The following is a 12843-nucleotide window of genomic DNA, read 5'->3' as shown; positions in this document are numbered from 1 at the left end:
CGCTCATTATCCCGGATCCCCTTAGCCACCTGGGTGGCCTTCAGCCTCTCAAACCGATTGCTCTTGGAGCCGCACCACTGGTGGATGTCCTGCAGGGTACAGATAAAGAGTATGGCATTTCAGAGAGCCCCATCTCAGGAATGGCAATATACAAAAACCTGTAGGAGAGCACTTCAACCTCCCTGGCCACACTATAGCAGACCTTAAGGTGGCCATCCTCCAGCAAAAAAACTTCAGGAACAGACTTCAAAGAGAAACTGCTGAGCTTCAGTTCATCTGCAAATTTGACACCATCAGCTCAGGATTGAACAAAGACTGTGAATGGCTTGCCAATTACAGAACCAGTATCTCCTCCCGTGGTTTTCACACCTCAACTGATAGAACAGGGCCTCATCCTCCCTGAATGAACTAACTTTGTTATCTCTAGCTTGCTTGCTAGCATATATATACCTGCCCCTGGAAATTTCCACTACATGCGTCTGACGAAGTGGGTATTCACCCACGAAAGCTCATGCTCCAAAACGTCTGTTAGTCTATAAGGTGCCACAGGATTCTCTGCTGCTTTTACTTGAACTATAATATGCATCTTAAAATGAATAAAAGGGAACACATAATATACTCAAGCTATAAAGTCCACTGCTGGGGTCCAGTAAATTACTGGACAGTTAGACTTAGAAGAGCGGGAGAGATTTTCACAGCACAATGGAAGTCAGGTACTTAGCTCCCAGTAGAAGTCAATAGGAGTTGGGTGCGTAACTATCATTTGTCCCTTTGAAAATTTCTCCCTACATTTCTACATTTCTAGTGATCTGGGCAAAGATTAGACATAGGAAGAAGGAGCAGCAGCAGGTGAATACCATACTCCTAATACTTAACAGACCTTGTTTACCAGAATGTACTTACAGTTTGACCAGGTTCACCATCATCACCTTTGTCACCTGTGGGACCATCTTGACCCTAGGAGGAGGGAAATGAGATTTATATACTAAGAATTGCCTTTCTCCAGTCCAGGGTGAAAGCAGTTCATTCTGACTGCCTCACTGAGATCATTTCTGAATGGTTGGCACTTACAGCTGGGCCAGGTTCTCCAGGGGGGCCAGGATCACCAGGAAAACCAACTGGACCCTGCAAAAGGAAGGAGAAAAATATATCCCCAGGTCAACTGCGGTATAGTTACTGGAGAACTCTAAAGCAACATGTATCCATTATTCCAGACACAACTGAAAGAGCTACTGTACATAGCAAAGCCTTGAGACACATAGCTCTGACATGTTCAAAGTTCAGATTCCCAAAGCTGCGTCTGACGAAGTGGGTATTCACCCACGAAAGCTCACGCTCCAAAACGTCTGTTAGTCTATAAGGTGCCACAGGATTCTCTGCTGCTTTTCCAAAGCTGAAAGGATCCTGAGTTTTGGACCATGCTATCATACATGGAGAGGAGCTGTGAAGTTCAGATCAGGATCCAAAATTTTTAAAAGTTTATGGATGTTAATATACAATGTTTGGGTTATCCCATTATAAACTTGAGGCAAGTCATAAGAACTTTTTCAAACTTTGAGACGGTTTGGAGCTGGAGATTTTGTTTTGATTAATTAAGTGAGCACGATATAGATCTCAAGCTGGCCCTCTGTTAGAAAAGGACTGATTATTCTAGTATTAAATGAATATATTATAAACTAGGAGTATTCATCCTTAAAAATCCCAATGGAATTGGTTTGAACTTGGACACCCCTAGAAGGTATGGTTCATTTGACTGCTAAGCCATATCAACTTTCCCAAGCATCTTTGGAACACAGCTTTCAAAAAGGAACCCTCCGTTTAACACTTTTCCTATAAGATGGGCTACTTACAGGGCTACCTTTAGGTCCATCATCACCTGGTGGACCTTTAGGGCCAGGAGGACCAGCAGCACCGGAGGGGCCAGCTTCTCCCTTTTCACCTCTTTCTCCTTTAGGACCCTGTAGGGAAAACAAGGTTTTCCATTAGGTAGAGAAAAAGCTGGTATTTATGTATTTGTTTTATATGGTCAATTACACCTCTCAGGATACCTGGGCATTGTTTATTATAAATACCTCCTGCTCCAAATAATTAGATGGTCCCTGTGTTGTTCTTACTAAGGAGTGGAGAACTTTTATTTCACAATAAATACAGCAGGCTTTTTGGTCAGCCTGCTGTAAGCTGCAGCCAACCATAGTTTGTTCTGCCCCCTACCGTCCACCACCTTTCCTTCCAAAATGGAGGATAAATTCAGTCTCTGTATCCTTACTCATCAATGACCATTATTCCACACAGCACTCTTCTGAAACCTCAATTTCCAACCCCTCAAGACAAACCCTGGGGAAAGACAGACCTGAAAAACCTTAAACTTTCAGGGAGCACTGAGGGGGAGAATGAATTCCATTGTCCACTAGCCTTTATACATGTTTCAGAAGGGCTCCAGAGAGACAGGAAACCTTGTACATTCAGACACATGATCTTAATTCTTTTAATATTTCTGCTAAGTCTGACCAGTTGCCTGAGAAGTTCACTGTAAAACAAAAAGGACCAGCTTTGGCAAACAAAGGAGGTGTGCTGAGCTTTCAAGGCAATTCACACATGTGGGGCCAAACTCACCGTAACGAGAAGGACCATCATATTGTTTACCCTGCCTTGCAACTGCTCTAAGGCACGAATCCTGTTCAATTTCAGTTAAAACTATGATATATATGTATATTTTAAAATGTACCACTTACCGGGGGACCACCCTCTCCAGGAAGACCAGGCTCACCAGATTCACCAGGTTCACCCTATAGATCGGGGTGAGGGGGGAAATCACATGGTTATATATTGTTACTGATAGCACACCATAGTGGGCTGTGTAGAAAGTTCCTCTTCAACTGAAAGCTGGCACGCACGTCCAGCAGTGAAAAAATTAGAGCTGGTCAGTAAATAGGCAAGTAAATTCCTGGAAACTGGTCACTTGCAGGGTTTTTTATCAAAAATTTCCAACCAGCTCTTGTGAAAATGTTTATTAGAATTAATACTCCTAACTAGCCTGTATGGACCCATCATTGACTGTATTTTTACCCTGTCATGATATGTCTTAACCCTGACTGCACAGAGTTATCTGAAAGTACACTTCAATCTCCATGACAGTTACATCCTTGGATTCTCTAATGAGACCACCAGCAATTGTATTAATCAGTGCCCATTGCGATGGCAGTTTTTGGACACCTGTCCACTAGGAACTAGAGAGACCCCCATCAATATTTGTTTTGTAATCAGGCCAGTCATCAGATGGCAAAACTTTCAGTCACTACTGAGCTGGGCTGGATTTGAAGAGGAGGTTTGGAACAACTGGTCTATATTTATTACCAATGGACAGAGTTATCTACGTCTCCTCTCCATTTTAAACAGTTGCTGGTAGCTTAATGGAAAACTTGCTGGTTAACAAGGCCCATGTGCAACGTAAGTACCACAGCTCAAGTCACAAGCCTGTTTCTATTGATGTCTGTGGCAAGCTTCCCATTGATTTCAATGGAAGTAGAATCAGGCCTGGCTTAGCATGCTTTACCTTCTCTCCTACAGCTCCAGGATTTCCTATTCCACCCGGAGGACCTTGTGGACCATCTGCTCCTGGTGGTCCAGATGGACCCCTGGGCCCAGGGGGACCTGGTGGGCCCTACAAGGAAGGAGAGGCATAAGTAATTGGTGAGACAATAAACCTTTTGTAACAGATGCTGATATTAACGATGAAACTGCTAAGGAATCGGATCTCACTTACCATTTGTCCAACATCACCAGTTTCTCCCTTCTCACCAGGTGGTCCGGGCAAACCCTGTGGAAATATGATTATATGGGATATTTTTAGTGGGTTACATCACAAGAGCAACATAGGGACTTATAACCCCGAATATCGCACGTCATTGGAAATTACCTGCAAGCCCACTGGGCCTGGGGGACCAGGGAAACCTCTTGGACCTTCATCACCTTTCTGACCAAAGAGGCCTTGTTGTCCTCTTGGACCTGGTTCCCCATCAGCTCCCTAGGGAGAAAGGGATTAGCATTGTGTATTATAAATACTTATTATAGCTGGGCCCCCATCCCCATCTTCCATTGTAGTCAACGGCAAAGCTCCCGCTTTTCTCAATGGGAGCAAGCTGGGTCAATCATTGATGATTAATAATTAATAGCAATAATACTCACAGCTGGACCTGGTTGACCAAGTGGACCTTGTGGTCCAGTAGGACCTGGTGGACCCTGTTTAGAAAAAAAGATGTTCAATGGGATGGTTAGCAATACGGACTAAACAACTCCTGTAATTATCAAGTATGGAGCACACATTGTGCACAATCTAGGAATGAACTCACTACAATTCTAAAGTGTGGACAACAAATAGAAGAGAAAGGGCCTAATTGGGCTCTCGCATGCACCAATGTCAATTAGTTTAATGTCTATGGAATCACACTACTGTAATCTAGGCTGAGTGTGAACAGAATTACAACCTAACATAGTGCCAAGTATCAGGGGGTAGCCGGGTTAGTCTGTATGCACAAAAACTACGAGGAGTTCAGTGGCACCTTAAAGACTAACAGATTTATTTGGGTATAAGCTTTCGTGGGTAAAAACCCCCACTTCTTCATATGCATCAGAAGAAGTGGGGTTTTCAACCCGTGAAAGTTTATGCCCAAATAAATCTGTTAGTCTTTAAGGTGCCACTGCAGTCTTTACCGTAACATAACTTTTACTACATAGTGCAAAACAATTAGGGGACAGAAATCTTTCTGGAAAGTGAGGAACAAAGTTATATATTACTGTGTAATATAATGTGTGGCCAATAGTTATAACACTACCTCAAAACACTATATGAATAGAAAATTAAGGTAGCACAGATAAATGCTCAAAGGACAGTAAATGCCAAATCTCAGGTTGCTCTCACAGTCTTATCTCTGCCCCCCAGTATATATGCACTACAATATGGTTTTAACTCTATGATCATATGATATTTCTCCCATAATATAAAATAATGGCATCTAATTTTATTTACAAGCTTAACTACTCATGTGAAGCATCTTATCCACGCCTGGAAATTTTACCTGATAGGGGAAAGTTTTGGAATGCTATGAACAACTGAAAAGAGGGGTTCAAATGAATATGCAACTTGAGCTATAGGGGCTATTCCTGCTGTAGTAATGATGGGGCTGTTTCTGCAATGTTAAAATAAGGGGGCATTATACAGGGCCCATTTAAATTTATTTCACTGGAAGACCATCCATTGTATTTTTCTTTTTACAGTCCAATCTTCTTATTTGGGATTGGTGACATTTATAGCCTAATTCCATAACACGTGATCATATACCATGCTGTCGTGCAGATAGGTCTCTCTGAGGTTCACGGATATCCTGTTACCCTTTGTCATCTTTCATCCCCAATCAATGCAAGCTCTTAGATCTCTGCTAGACATTCCCATAGCAAAGTATTCTATCCTCCCTCAACTTCAGGCCCATTACAACCTCATTACATTTCCTGTCATGGAGTGTCTAATCATTTGACCACCTCAACATCTTCATTTCCATGGGGGAGAGCATACTGATTTCCTTTCTGGTAGCTGGCCAAGTCTCTGTTCCATACATTAATATGGGTCAAATTAGTTTTATACACTCTACCTTTTAACCTTTACTTTTTCCTTTTCACATTACAGTATGTATAAAAAAAGGGGGGGCAAATACAGAGGAAATTATAATTAAATACTTAGTTTTATATTTCCATCAAATAATGGAAAATAACCATCTTGCAGAGGTCCTACCAGACTAGCTGCTGCCAAAGACATTGTCTAGGACCCCACACCCACATGGAGGACAACATGGACTGTGAAATACAAAAAGACTCATCTTTTATATAACGAAGTTCCAGCTTACCTGTTCACCTTTGTCACCCTTGCTTCCTTTCTGGCCTGGTTCTCCAATCTCACCCTGTTGGACACAAATGTGTACAAATCTGTCCAGAGCTCAGTGACTATTTGTGTATCTACATAGACCAATGACATTTACCCCTACATTCTAGCATGTCTGCAGCCTGATCCCAGAGTAGCCAACTCCCATAAGAACTTCCCAGGGGAGTTATGGGAAGGGAGGCAGGATCGCACCCCCAGGGTGCAATCTCTTTTTTGAAACCTTTTTTGAAATCTTTTCTCACTTGCTGATAGATACCAGAGGTATCATTATGCTAACCTTGTTGGTGGAGAAAGGGAAAGAGAGAGGCATATTTACATGCTAACCATCTCTGAATATCCTGCTGTCCAAAGGGGCTTATTGTAGGTGTTGGGGAAATGTAATTAATTTTGGAAAAGATAGCAAACTGGAGCAATGCCAAGTAGAATAAGCTCACAGGAGAGTAACAGACTGGAACTTAATTCAAAGTTTTGTTGATGAGGAACAGAATCCAGCCAATTCTGTCTCAGCTCTACTGACACTGCAGGGCTAATGGGACATAAAAAGCAGTAAAAATGCAATTATGTCACTAAATGGAGCAAATCTGGCTCCGAATACACAGAAGGAACAGGTCTGCCAAATGGGAAGAGGCCATTTTGCATGGGTGCTTCTTGGAGTAGAAGTGTACTTAAGAGGAGATTTTTCTCACCTTATCCCCGTCTTCTCCTGGCGGACCAACAGGACCTGCTGGGCCTGGGAGTCCAACCGGACCTTGAATACCATCACGACCGGCTGGGCCTTGCGGCCCTTTTTCACCCTGGAGGTACCATGAACAGGCATGTTAAACAATGCTCTCTTCCATCCTTTGATTCAAGCACATAATCCCATTAACTTCACTGCTTATCATCAGGCAATAACCTTTACTTGTGTTTTCATGTATATAATAGAACCAGTATCTGGCAGACATTTTATAGGTCGATAAGGCTCACTGTCATAAGCCAGCCATAATTTCCATCAAAAGATAAAGAAAGGAAAAAGTGTATCTGACTGTGAATACAAAGATTTTGCTACTTTTATGGTATCATGACATTCTATCTTGACTCTTCTATCCCATCTCTTTCTCTGAGTGATGAACAAAACTTATTCAACCATTTGCTATTTCCAAGAGCCAAATCTTATTGATACCAATTTCTACTCTAATTAATGAAGAGTAAATGCTAGTTCTATATATGGAATAGATAGAATTCCTTCCCTTCTTCAGTACCAGAGACATTGACCTACTCTCTCTGTGTTTTATGAACTACTGAAAAATACTTTCCGTGAATAAGGCAACCACTGCCGGCCTCCTGCTTAAATATCTACTTTTTTGTATCCTTCAGACAGAGTCATCAATTGAATTCGGTTTTGTTTATGTGAGCTGAAGAGCTGATGTTCTCCACTTCCCTAGCACAAAATTTAATTGTCTGAATCCTGCTGTAAACGACTAGATGCCAGATAAATTGCATATTCATCTCTCCAATAACACACTACACATATACTTTGCAGCAGAGATGTTCATAAAGCTGTTTCAAGAGGTAATTCTTGCCTCAGGACAAGCTGCTAAAGCTTTCAATAAACCATCAAATGCAGGAATCAGTGGGGGAAAGATCACCTTTAATAACACAAATAAATCAACACAAATGTCCTACTTCAGTCTGAAATCTCTGAGGCCAGCATTTGGCCATTTCCCTGGACATGAGGCTGACTGCGATGAGCATGATTCAAAAGCAAACAGTCAGTGATATACATCTGCACAGCAGCTTAGGTGTGTCATGGACTAGGCAAATAGCCTTCTTCCAAAGGAGATGCACAGAGCTACGCTTTTAAATAATGAACTACACACTATCCAGTTCTCACATGGAAGGATACGAGATACTCCTGCAGAATGAAAGAGCTGCTGGTTCTCTCAGGCCTGTGGATGCACAAAGTGATATATTGCAGGAGCACAGCCAGAGTCCACTTCAGGTGTCTGTCTATGTATCTACTTTCCCACGCATCTATCAGGTAGATTCTTACACTGAGGCCTAGTGCTGTAGGATCTTAGCAAATATCTATTCCTGAGCTTTTTTCCCTCCTCACTCCGTAGAAAAAGTGCAATTTTTGAATCACAACTCAACATTTGACATCAAAATGGACTGTTTTAAACAACTCACCATTACTAAGATGCAGCAGCACCCAAAGATCTCAACTAGATTTGGGATCCTGGTTCACATACATATGGACTAAGCTTTTCAGGCAGGGACAGTGAAAGAACTATTGCCAGGATATCTGGAAGAGGATAGTTATTCCTTCCAGAAATGGATTTTAGTAGTCCCTATGGCACAAGGAGGCATTGTCCGTTCAACGATAAGAATGATAATCCCAGTTGGTTCTTCTGGACTAGTTTTAGCATAGTTTTGAGGTGAACATGTTGTATGGAAGTAGCAGACAGTTGTCCAAGCACTGTTTAGCTTGGTGAAGGGTTAGCACCAAGCAGCATTAGCTCTCATTGCTGCAGGCATCCAAACCCTCAGCCCCCATATGGAGATACATTCTGGGCAGCTCAACAGTCTGCAGGCTATGGCTCTCATGGCACCATAAGCTATTTGAGGATGACTACGAAATGTATAAGACAGATGGAAGGAGGAAGATCCGGGTGACAAGACAGTAGGGCTTAGGATTTTTAGACCATCCTTGGCCACTCTTTTCATAATGAAACCATTTCTTGCTACTTTCATTGCCTACCTAGATATGTTTATAGTGGATAGGCCCATCAATATTGGCTATTAGCCAAGATAGTCAGGGATGCAACCCCATGCTCAAGGTGTCCCTAGCCTCTGATTGCCAGAAGCTGGGACTGGATGACAGGGGATGGATCACTTGATGATTCCCTATTCTGTTCATTCCCTCTATGGCACCTGGCATTGGCCACTGTCGGGAGACAGGATATTGGGCTAGATGGACCATTGGTCTGACCCAGTATTACCATTCTTATGTTCTATCTACAACACTACTATTGTAAGGTGACTTATTCAGCTATATATATTTTTGTTTAAGGTACATTAGCACACATTCAGGTCTGTATTTATCCAAACAGAACACCATCAGTGCTGTACTATTGTAGATTGCAACAATTATGTACCCCTTTCTTCGGGTTCAGATTCTAATAGAAGATTTTTTTGCATATCTTAAAAGAGAAGGAAATACAAAGACACAAGGAAAAAGGAAGAGAAGAAAACATCTACATTAAAGATATTGTGGTTTGGTTCTCATGTCTAATGCTGAGGGTGAAATGAAGTGCCCAGGCGTCCATCCTAAGAGTGCTTCTCACCAAGAGGAGTTATGCCCTGTCATTTTAACCTCCACCAACTGTTTTGAGAATAGATTCCACACATCCTCTCTCTCTGCTTGAAGCCATTTCTGACCTTTGGACCATACACAGGTTCTGTAGAACAGACATTCAACAAGATGTTGCAAGATCACATTCCCACTGCAGGGCTCACTTGTAGCTTCAGTCTAACATGGTTAAGGGAAGTGGAGAGACAGACAATACTTCCACTACAGTACAGGTGAGATTTTCAAAAGCAGTTTCCCCCAGCATAGCTTTGTTCTCCTAGAAGTCAATGACAAAACTCCCATCAACTTCAACAGAGACCTACATCTCCAGTTGAATGAAAAGAATTGTTAAAGATAGTTCCCTAGAGCAACTTACTCTGAGGGGAATGTGTCTGCCTTTCTCTTTCTCCTGTGCCTGCCTCACTTGTTATTCTTACGCACAGCACAGACAGTGGCAGTTCCAGTGCCTGGGCTTACAATGGCAAAATCTGCCAACACCTACACAGCAGGATTTTGATTTGTAAAGCTGGCAAGGCTGTGGACAAAAGAAAACAACTTGATTCTCATCTAGCACTGAGTCATCCAGGATTTACTACACACAGGCCTACCCTCCTGCTTGCACCAGTTTTGAGAAAATATCAGAAGAACCAGTTAGCACTTACTAAGTCTCCCAGAATACAACTTTAGAGAAATCCCTCCCTGGTACAGAGTTGGGAAGCAGTTGAATAGGTCAGTTCGATTTTCTTTTCTATAACTCCCATGGATTGAAACATGTTTGCTGCCTTCAGGAAAGCTAACTGTGCCTGGGGTTTTAGTAGAGGGGATAAGTGGCTCATAGACGACATGAAAAACATAGAATCACAGAGACACACACGCACACACACTGAGGCATATTTCACCCACTCTGACTTGGACACAATACTTACTGGGGCACCCTTTTCACCAGCAGGTCCTGCAGGTCCCTGGGGTCCAGGTCTTCCTGGTAAACCAATTGGGCCAGCTGACCCAGCTGGACCTCTCTCACCAGGAGAACCCTGTTGGTGGGGGAGGAGAATGGCACAGACATTAGGCATCACATGTATTAAAAATAACAGAGGGAGAAAAATTAAAAAATTAGGACGTAGAAAATGTATTAAGTGCAAAAGTGGGCAAGTAAAAGAGAGAATGTGATGGTGTGACTGCCATGCAATAATCCTGCACTATACGCTCGAGGGATCCTGACTATTTTTATTTTAATTAAAATCACTGGAATGGCTGGGTTCTTCAATGGATAGCACTGGAGCTCAGTTGCTGGGTAAACACGATCAGAGCTTGGAACAAGTGCACAAGCCATTTTACTGCTAATGTAGAAGAGCAATAAGGGTTTAATGATGAATATTCTCTTCTGGAAGGGCTGCTCTGAACAGAGAATCTCAGCTGGGACAGCTTTCAGTGGGCAAAAACCTGAGTGGGCTTCAAGCCGATGACTAAGGGCTAGTCTACACTGGCAACGCTGATGAAGGCCCGTCTCTGTGTCCAGACTTCCAGGAAGGAATGGGGTGGGCTGCATCACTCGACATGAGCTGAGGCCTGACTTCCTGATTGGGGAGATGAGCCACCTGGCACAGGTCTTAGCTTGCCCTCAGCCCTATCCTTCCCCTTGCAGGGAGTAGGGGACTGTCCCCTACCAGTCTTCTTCGACTTCTTGGCTAGGGATCGGTGCCGGCTTGACACCAGCAGGGCACTATGTATTGATGCCATGGTGCTGGGTGCCAAGTCGTACCTTTGCTCCAGGGCCAGAGTGAGCTGGACTCCATCAGGAGCACTTTGAGTCTGATCTCACACTCTTTCTTGGTCCTAGGTTTAAAGGACTTGCAGATTCAACACGTATCACTTAGGTGCCCTTCACTAAGGCACCTGAGACAGCTACTATGCAGATCGCACACGGGCATGGGCCATTCGCAGCGATTGCAGGACTTAAAGCCTGGGGACTGGGACATGCCCCGTCCCCGGCTAAGTCCTTGATGGGACTAATAAAACTCTAACTACTGCTAAGGGCTATCTACCTCAACTACTAACTATGCACACTCAGTATCAGAGGGGTAGCTGTGTTTGTCGCTTTTTACAGATCCAGACTAAGAGTCGTGTTGCACCTTCTAAACGAACAGATGTATTGGAGAAAGCTCATGCTCCAATATGTTTGTTAGTCTATAAGATGCCACAGGACTCTTTGTCGCTATGTACGCTAACTTTACAGGAACTCTAGTTCGTATGAACGAAGCCTAAGCAGTGTTGGTAAGAGCAGCAAACGTTCCATGCACCATCACTGGTGGCAAGAAGGAACTGAGGGTGGGGAGAGCTGGCAGTGCCTCTTATACCACGCCATCCAGGCGCCACTCCAGAGGGCACCAGAGCTGCTCCCCTATGGATACTTCTGGCACTGGTGCATGTGGCGAACACACACATCTAATGAGAAATGGACATGAGCAAGCACTCGAAGAACTAAAGTCTCATTCTCCAGGTTGCCAATGCCCTGAGCCATCTCGTCCCCTCAGCACACCATGTATCGTCAACAGAGTTACAGGACAGTGACCAAACCATTTTGCATGTGTCTCCTAAAATAAAGTATACTCAAATACTGATTAGTTAACACCAAAAGGGAAAATGGGTAACTGCTTGTGAAGAGTGATTAGGCCTCAGTAGTTACTTAGTAGGCCTGTAATGTATTAGGTAGTGCCAATAAAGGATGAAGAGCCAATACTTACTGCTGGGCCTGGTGGACCAGGGGGACCTTCATTGCCTTTCAGCCCAAGAGCTCCCTGCAACCAAGAAGAGAGAAGAAACAGTGTCATTCATTGGAAAATATGATGTACTGTATATTGCATCACATAACACTCTGTATTGCGTCACTCCAGTGGGAAGCACAAGAGGAACTTTTACTTACAACTGGGCCAGGGAGACCTCTTTCACCGGGGAAGCCCCGTAAGCCAGGGGGGCCATCTTTTCCTGGAAGGCCGGCAGGTCCCGGGTCACCCTGTAATGGGAAAGGTTAGAAGTTTAGAATCAGTAAGGGCCTGGCTCCTTTGGCCAGAGTGTAATGATATACAAACTCTCGTGAGGATTTGAAACACTAAGCTTCTGCTCTGAAGCTGATCTCTTCTTCTGTCCAGCCTAGGATCTATCTACATTCACCCTGGCTACAGGATCAACTGAACAGCAGCATGTCATATTGGCCTCTTGTTAAACATGAATAGCTGAAGCACCCAGTGACTGTCTACAGATGCCACTGACAGGGATGGAGCTGCAGAGTTCAGATCCAGGTTTGGACCCGGGATCTGTATTTTGAAGGTCTGTGCTCCTAAAGTTCAGGGTATGTTCAGGTCCCTAGTTCTGGTTTAGCTCGTTCTCAAGAGAGGTGTTCATAGTGAAATTCTGATCTAGGTTCATGTCCAGCCGCAAAATTTGGAGGTGAGGGACAGGTGGTACAGTTTGGGGTTTCTGGCTTGGGCCCATCCCAACTTCATACAAATAGAAATGTCATCCTATACAGTTTGCTCACAAAGAGGGATGATCTCAGATCAGCTCATGCCAAAGAGCACTG

The 12843-nt window shown here is 43.5% G+C and overlaps 1 protein-coding gene across 2 annotated transcripts in view; it reads right to left on the bottom strand.

Moving 5' to 3' along the window:
• COL5A1 (collagen type V alpha 1 chain) overlaps window positions 1-12843 on the bottom strand; it is a 260301-nt gene that overhangs the window by 29687 nt on the left and 217771 nt on the right. For both annotated transcript variants that reach the window (XM_075060418.1, XM_032767553.2), the window contains exons 40-52: window positions 12187-12276; window positions 12008-12061; window positions 10190-10297; window positions 6619-6726; window positions 5898-5951; window positions 4186-4239; window positions 3917-4024; window positions 3764-3817; window positions 3554-3661; window positions 2733-2786; window positions 1851-1958; window positions 1072-1125; window positions 904-957 (exon numbers count right to left, since the gene is read on the bottom strand). In XM_075060418.1, coding sequence (XP_074916519.1) covers window positions 904-957; window positions 1072-1125; window positions 1851-1958; window positions 2733-2786; window positions 3554-3661; window positions 3764-3817; window positions 3917-4024; window positions 4186-4239; window positions 5898-5951; window positions 6619-6726; window positions 10190-10297; window positions 12008-12061; window positions 12187-12276 — 1008 coding nt within the window. The remainder of the gene's footprint in view (window positions 1-903; window positions 958-1071; window positions 1126-1850; window positions 1959-2732; window positions 2787-3553; window positions 3662-3763; window positions 3818-3916; window positions 4025-4185; window positions 4240-5897; window positions 5952-6618; window positions 6727-10189; window positions 10298-12007; window positions 12062-12186; window positions 12277-12843) is intronic.

The sequence above is a fragment of the Chelonoidis abingdonii genome, chromosome 24 (assembly GCF_003597395.2).
Source record: "Chelonoidis abingdonii isolate Lonesome George chromosome 24, CheloAbing_2.0, whole genome shotgun sequence".
Classification (NCBI taxonomy): domain Eukaryota; kingdom Metazoa; phylum Chordata; order Testudines; family Testudinidae; genus Chelonoidis; species Chelonoidis abingdonii.
Note: the sequence above shows the minus strand (reverse complement) of the source record. Positions and strands in the feature narration are given on the sequence as shown.